The 7,886-nt window shown below is 40.3% G+C and overlaps 1 protein-coding gene across 1 annotated transcript in view; it reads left to right on the top strand.

The window, feature by feature from the left end:
* The window catches only part of ATP5F1C (ATP synthase F1 subunit gamma), a 28,038-nt gene that overhangs the window by 10,201 nt on the left and 9,951 nt on the right, over positions 1 to 7,886 (top strand). The window contains exons 2-3 of the mRNA XM_011359644.2: positions 7,140 to 7,174; positions 7,714 to 7,845. Of these exons, the coding sequence (XP_011357946.2) occupies positions 7,140 to 7,174; positions 7,714 to 7,845 (167 nt within the window). The remainder of the gene's footprint in view (positions 1 to 7,139; positions 7,175 to 7,713; positions 7,846 to 7,886) is intronic.

The raw sequence follows: 7,886 nt of genomic DNA, 5'->3' as shown, positions 1-7,886 counted from the left end.
GGCGGGGTGCGGGCCACGAGGACGGGTCATCTCGGACCGCGGGATGGAGACCTTGGTCCGAATGAAATTCAGGGCGGTCTTGGATTCACCCGGCTGATTATTAGCTGCTAATTAAACTTGGGGAGCTCCTGCTACGTGCCCGCAGCGAGTGTCACGCAGTCTTTACCCACAAAGTGAGGGAGGGGGAAGGGAGGACCCAAGGCCCGGCCCGGGGAAGGTTACGTTGTACTTGACGTCCTTGACGCCTTTTGAAACCCTCCAGGGCTGGGCAGTTTGCATAGGACCGTGCTGAGCGGGGAAACCCTCTAAGAGCTGAACGTTCGTTGAGCACCTGCCATGTAGCAGACAAGCTTTCCTGGGCACTGGCGAACCAAATAAGTGCCCTCGTGGGCTGATGGTAGTTTAGGTGCAAAGTCTTTTAGCAAGGAAGGGAAAGACGCGGTAATCAGTATCTTGAAACCATTATGCTGAAGCAGTTGCCCTGCAAGGTCATGAAATTGTCCCAAGGCCCTAAGGGGAAGAAGGAGATTTAAATGTCACCTGTTAACTGCCTTGCAAGTTCTAAGGATTTTATACGTCGGTTCCGGAAAAATAATTGCGCTTTAGGAGGCCTAAGAGTAGCCAGATTAAAGCTGGTTTGTGCTGGTACCATATAACAGAATGGAATATCTTGAGGCTAAGCAAGAGTGGGAGAATTTCAGACAGCGCTAAGGAGATTATTAGCTATAGGCTGTGTGTAGCAATTCTCCGGTTTTACAGCACTGAACTTGAATTTTGTATCCTTATTTATGTGAAAGAACTGTAAAACATTAATTGAAATCGATATGGTTTTCATTAAGCAAAGAATTTCTAACAATTTTCAGAGTAATGTAATTAAATGCTATGTGAAATAGCTACATAAAAATGTTGGCTTTGTCTTAGATGTCAGGTTTGTGGGGGGGGGGGTTCCTAATATTGAAAAAGTATTTATGGAAATTAAGAAGTCGCCATAAGTGGAACTCTCAGTCATGTAGGTCGTGCTGTTTGTTAACCACTCAGCAGACATTTGACATTTGTTAAGTGCCCATGCTGCATCCAGTTGGGGTTGTGGAGAGTACTAACATGTGGTGGTGAACAAACAGACATGGTCTTAGCTCAGTGGGACAGTGGGTGGCATGCAGGGGTGCTCAGAGACATCAGCTCTCCTTCCCATCTCGCTATGCGTTAATGGTCAGTGTTAGAATCATAAGTGGTATCCAAGTTGATATTTAAAAACTGCAAAGAGTTCCTGGAATGAGGACAAAATATTTTAAGTAAAACTGTAAAAATTACTTATTTTAAATCCTGTAAGACAATTCGAAGATCGTTTAATAAAGAATTGTTTTAAATTAGAGTTGTCTCTCAGTCGGAGACAGCTACTGGCAGGACCCTAAATTGGGACCTCTCTCAGCAAATAAAACTGATCTTCATCCCTTTGGAATGTTGGTTTTAAATTGATCGGTTATGAATATTCATCAGACATCGGAGTTCCACTGTAGAAAGCATATTCTATGCTCTTTTCAGATTTTCCATCACTGGATGCCTGAACTCTTTCTTGCCTCTTCTGCCTCTTTGCTTCCCATTCATTACAACTGCTTTTTTAATTCAGAAATGAAAACCATCTTAATATTTCACACTCCACAATTAATTTGGACAGGAAGAAAAACACCTTCGTTTTAAAAGAGCCGTGAGGTGGCATTTCCTTGGTTCTGTTTTGGTTATTGAAGGCTTTTAAATGTGCAGTTTGTTACTGTGTAGTTTGTTTCAGAGGGATTAGGTGCTAACATTAACTAAACATGAGGCTTACTTGACATCCTGATGAAATTGTTGTTTAGGGGAACAGAAAGAACCCTAAACTTTCAGAAATTGAAGCTGATTTTTAAAGAAATGGAAATAAGAAATTTGGGGGATGAGTCTGGTTTTTCTGTCTCAAATTAGGGGACAGTGCATTTCTATTTCCTAGTCTTCCACATTCTCTAAAATGGAACTATTTCAAAGTGGTAGAGCAGTCACCATATATTGAACTGCATACATTGAAAAGGAGGGGAGATGGCATTTCAGGAGGGAAAAGGGAGAGAGTCACCTGCGACTGAGAGAGCAGATAATTTACTTGGAAAAACCGCGAGGCAGCAGGGTGTAGTGTACGAGATGGGCTGGAGCGGAACTGCTGGGGGTGTATCCTGTCTACCACTCACCTGGCTGTGTGACCTTGGACAGTTACTTGGTGTCTGTCTCTACCACTTTCTTATCTGTTAAGTGGAGGTAATGATAGTACTACACAGTTAATGGTGAGCGCAAGGATGAAGTGAGTCAGTGTTTATAAAGAACCCAGGGCAGCGGGAGAAGGCTGCTGCGGGTCCAGATGTGTCCGTTGAAAACGAGTTTGTAATTAGTTTCTACATAAGATCCCAAGTGAGAAGGTTTCTTGCACTTGCCAAAGAAGACTGGACGGTGGGTGGTGGATGGTGAAGAAGTGCCAGGGAGTCATTTGGTGGAGGCGCAGGGGATAGACTTGGGACTGTCACGCAGGCATTCGATATTAGAAGTAGACAGAATTTTCTGTTCCTTAACTCTTAGTGGATGCAGCTTCTTCCTTAACTTTCATTTCATACAGCGTTTGTATACTCCTTAAAATCCTCTCGGTCTCTCCACTTCCTTTGCTCCGTCACTCCTCTAGCAGCCTCGCTGCCCCCTCCACCTCTGCCTTCTCAGCTCTTCTGACAGTGCTGTGTGGTCACAGTAGGTCATGGTAATCCAGTGATTTTCCCATCCACTGCATTCGATACATGTTTTCATTTGCAAAAACTGTGCATTCCGTAGAGCAAGCTATCCTTAAAGAGAGTACAGATCGGCTCACGGTTGTTCTGTACCCAAATCGTGCTTCAAAAACAAAGTTGTAACATAGATGTACATCTTTGGAACTAAATAAAGGCTAAACATGAGAGCGCTTCAAGCTTCAAAACAGGAAATTAGGACATGCGCACAGCATAAAGAAATCACAGATGATGTGATGTCGCACCCTCACTGGGGATACTGGTGGAAACCAGAACGTTCTGTGTTCGCCCAGGTATGGCGTCTGGTTCACGTTTGTTCCGTGTCATAGTCTCTGACTAGAAACTTGTGTCAGTTAAATTGGAATGTCCGCCTAAAGCCACAGTGTTCAAATGTCACTCCTTATAATCGATAAATTTAGAATGTTTTAAGTGAAAAAGTTGTCACACCAAAAAAAAAAAAAAGAAAAAATTGTCCAAAAATGGGGTCACTTTTCAAATGCCCTTATGGAAAAATGTTAAAGGAACAGTCATTCTGTCAGATGAGTCTGTACTCGAAAGAGCAAAGCTCGTCACTATGTAACAGCTTTAATCTTTTCCTTAGCGGGTTCATTCTTAGGACCAAACCTAGTATTTTCCGTACAATCTCCTTCCTCTTATTTTTCTTATTTTTTTTCAGCTGAGTAATACCAGCAGTAAGATACATAAGCCAAGAGATTTTTAAAGATAACTGTTTCGGTTATGACCTTTCAGACTTATTTTCATGCACATAAACACATATTACAGAAATGGGTCACATCATTTTATAACTTCATTTTTTTCAAAGTTATTATTAATGTTATTTTTTTAGTACAATTTTAGACTTACAGAAAAATTGAGCGTGTAGCACAGACACTTCCACATACCCCCACCACACTCTAGTCAGTTTCCCCAGCTAGTGACACCTCGCATCATTGTGGCCCATGTACTACAATCAGTGAACCAGTACCGACACGTTATTAACGGAGGCACATCGTTTCATTAAGGCCACTCACGCTGTGTAGTTTTACGGGTTTGGACAAATGCATAATGACGCGTCTGCCACTACCGCATCATACAGAATAGTTTCACCGTCCTAAAAGTCTCTCCCAGAAATCCTGGCAACCGCGTAGTTTTTTACTGTTGCTATAGTTTTGTCTTTTCTGGGCTGTCATATATTTGCAATCAATGTATAGCCTGTACAGACTGGCTCCTTTCACTGAGCGCTATGCAGTTAGATTTCCTTCATGTCCTTTTGTGGCTTGAGAGCTCATTTATTTCTGTTGCTGAATATTACTTTACTGTAAGGGTGTACCAGTTCGTTACCCATTCATTCACGCTGAAGGACGTGAAGTGTCTGTTCCAGTCTTTTGCCCATTTTTTATTTGGGTTGTCTGTGTTCTTATTGTTGAATTTTAAGAATTCTTTGAATATGTTGGATATTAGTCCTTTAAAAGATACATGTTTTGCAGATATTTTCTCCCAGTATGTGGCTTGTCTTTTCATTCTTTTAACAATGTCTTTTAAAGAGCGAATTTTTTAAAAATAACGAAGTCCAGCTTACTATTTTTTGTTCATAGATCATGCTTTTGGTGTTTTATCTAAACACTCATAGCCAAACCCAAAGTACCTAGATTTTTCTCCTTTGGTATCTTGTAAAAGTTTTATAGTTTTGTGTTTTACATTTAGATCTAGGATCCATTTTGAGTTAATTTTTGCGAATATGTAGGATTGTTATCTAGATTAATATTTTTGCATATGGATGGCCAGTGGTCCAGCACTGTTTGTAGAAAAGAGTATCCTTTCTCCACTTAATTACCTTTGCTTCTTTATCAGACTGCAGCCGACTATATTTCTGTGGGTCTATTTCCAGGCTCTGTGTTCGGATCCAGTGATCTTCTACTTGTCCTTTATTTTGCTAGTACCATACTGTCCTGAACACTGTGACTTTATAGCAAGTCTTGAAATCAGGCAGAGTCAGTTCTCTGGCTTTGTACTTCTTCGTTATTGTGTTGGCTGTTCTTAGTATTTTGCCTTTCCACGCAAATGTTAAAGTTAGTTTATCGGTAACCACAAAGTAAGTTGCTGAGATTTTCCTCTTGAAACTGTATTGAGTCTGTAGATCAAGTTGGGAAGAATTGCCATTGAATCTTCCTATACATGAATATAGAATTTCTCTCCATTTATTTAGATTTTTAATTTCTTTCACGAGTTTTGAATTTTTTGTCATATAGATCTTATACATATTTTGTTAGATTTACACGTAAGTCTTTTGTGTGTTTATTAAGGTAAAATGTACAGAAGACTTACCATCATAACCATTTTGAAGTCTACACTCTGTATTTTTGTTTTCTTTATTCAAAACCCCAATTGTTTATATCTGGTACAAAGGAGAACAAATGACTTTTGTTATGTATCCTGTAACTCTCCTATAGGTGGTTAATTCCAAGAGTTTTCCTGCTGATTCTTTGGAATTTTTTCATAGACAGTCGTATTACCTATGAACAAAGCTTTATTTCTTCACTCCCGATGTGTATGCCTTTCATTTCCTTTTCTTGACTTACTGCAGTAGGTAGAACATCAGTATGATGTTGAATAGGAGTGACGAGAGACGACATCTTGTTCACAGTCTTAGGTAGAAGGAAAGCTTCTAGTTTCTCACCATTAAACCATACAGTTTTTTTGCAGATGGTCTATTGGGTTGAAGTTGTTCTTAATTTGCTAAGAGGTGTTTGTTTTGAAAGAGTGTTAGGTTTTTGTCAAATGCTTTTTCTGTATCTTTGATACGGTTTTTCTTTAACCTGTTGATGTGGTGGATATTATTTGATTTTTGAATGATGAAACAGCCTTGCATACCTAGAATAAGTCCTTCTTAGCTGTGGGTTATAATTCTTTTCAATACATCATTGAATTCAATTTGCTAATACTTCGTTAAGGATTTTTACATCTATGTTTATGAGAGATTGTTCTCCAATTGTCATTTCTTACAACATATTTATGTGGTTTTGGTACTAGGGTAATGCTGGCCTTGTAGAATTAGGAAAGTTCCCTAATTGCTTCTAATTTTTTTTTCTTTTTTGGCGATTGGGCATCAACTACCATGTTTACTGACAGTTACAAATCTGTATCTCAAATCCTCCCGTGTTTCTCAGACCCTTGGGACATTTCCGCCTGGTCCCCCAGTCTTTTTAACTAAGTCATTATCTCCAGGGACATCACCCCACCCAGTTTGCCTGTCGTGGTTAATGACAGCACTGTCCATTCAGGTTATTAAGTTAGGATACTTTGGGTCATTCTTACTGTTTTCCTTTTCACTCATAAGAAGCTTACTCTCCAGTGTCTTGTTGCTTTGCTAACATCTTAGTCCAGCTCCTCATCCAGAAGCCACAGCAGCCCCTTATTTAGTCACCATGTCCGCAATATTCCAACGTCATTTTGTGCTCTTCACTGCCATCAAGATACGTCATTGAAAAACTAAAGTGATTTGTGGGCCTATAAACACGCATCACCTTCTTACTCCCTATTAAATGTTATTACCTGGCCTGCGTCCCGGCTTCAGAACCACACCCCGTCCCTGGGAACGCCCCACCCTCCTCGCGCACGCACGCGCGGACTGGCTCCTCAGTCCCGGCGCTGCCGGGGCCAGCGCGGGACCCTGTTTGGGTCTAAGGGCCTTGGAGCACGTGCTGTCTCCCCTTAGGGTGGGACCCTCTCGTGTTTATCTTTCACTAACATCGCATTTAAATATATCAGTCTGACTTTCATGCACTGGCACTTTAAAGACTAGAAATTTCATGTAAATTTAATGTAAATCTGAGTTTTCATGAATCCTGTTTATGAGGCGATAGTTGCTGCTTGTGATTGGAGACCGTGTGCTGGAGCACAGTAGCTGCTTGGTAGATGTCGAGTTGGAAGAGCTAAGAATTGGTTTAAATACACTGCTTTCACACGGTTCATCGTGTTAGAACGTGTGTGATTTAACGAGCTGAGGATGTCGTGGAAAGCTTTTTGGAGCTGGCTGACTTTGATAGTTAGACAGTCTAATGGAAACAACACAGCAGAGACGTGGAAGTAGGCTGGAGCGTGAGCGGATACCATGTGGCTTCCAGAAAGGTCCATGTTAGCTGAGTGAATTGAATGAGGCCTTTGCCACAGGGTTTGGCGTCAGTATTAAGGAGTTAAACACGTACGCATACACGTACGTTCAGAGCCCTACATTTAAGAGATTCTTCATGGGGCATCTTTGAATAAACTTTGAGTTTCAGAGTTTTTCTTGTATAATGGAGCTATTTTTCAAAAAATTAAAATAACTTTTTAAACCTTTATTCTCAGGATCCAAGTTCGAAATATGGCAACTTTGAAAGATAGTAAGTACTTTATCTCAATACATGACTTAAGAGAAACGAAATTTTGACAAAAATGCTTTTGAAAATGTGCTGCTTTAGCCTGTTACATATTTGGTCAAAACTGACAAAATGAGCCTATGTCACATGTGTGGGGCATTGAACTTCTTTTAGAAGAGACCAGTGGGAGGTGACACATGGCTCTTCTGATTCTGTCATCTGTAGAACGATAATGATATAACTAAGAAAAACTATACTATTTGTATATATACTTTAAAATGTTATGAAATGTGTAGTTAAAGGCCATGTTCAGTACCATTTAATGCTTTCAATGGATACTTTATTGTCCTCTTATGTTGTCATTTCGCTTGTCAGGCCTGAGTAGCAGCTAGGTTTGACCTTTTATTAGTACTCATTCTAAAAGTAAGCCCAGTTTAGCATGATGTGGTTAATTGATGGTCTAAATGCTAATTATTCTACATTGCAGTTCAGAAAAACATTTCGATAAGTTGACAAATGAAATTATAACTCTTTTATCTTAACACAGCACTTCTATTTTTCAGTTACCAGGCGACTAAAGTCAATCAAAAACATCCAGAAAATTACCAAGTCTATGAAAATGGTGGCAGCAGCCAAATATGCCCGAGCTGAGAGGGAGCTGAAACCGGCTCGCGTGTATGGAATAGGATCTTTGGGTAAGAGAACAATGTGATTGCGGATTCTGAAGAGCACTGGC

Source organism: Pteropus vampyrus, unplaced genomic scaffold, assembly GCF_000151845.1.
Source record: "Pteropus vampyrus isolate Shadow unplaced genomic scaffold, Pvam_2.0 Scaffold49, whole genome shotgun sequence".
Classification (NCBI taxonomy): domain Eukaryota; kingdom Metazoa; phylum Chordata; class Mammalia; order Chiroptera; family Pteropodidae; genus Pteropus; species Pteropus vampyrus.
This window is presented reverse-complemented; position numbering and strand designations above follow the sequence as displayed.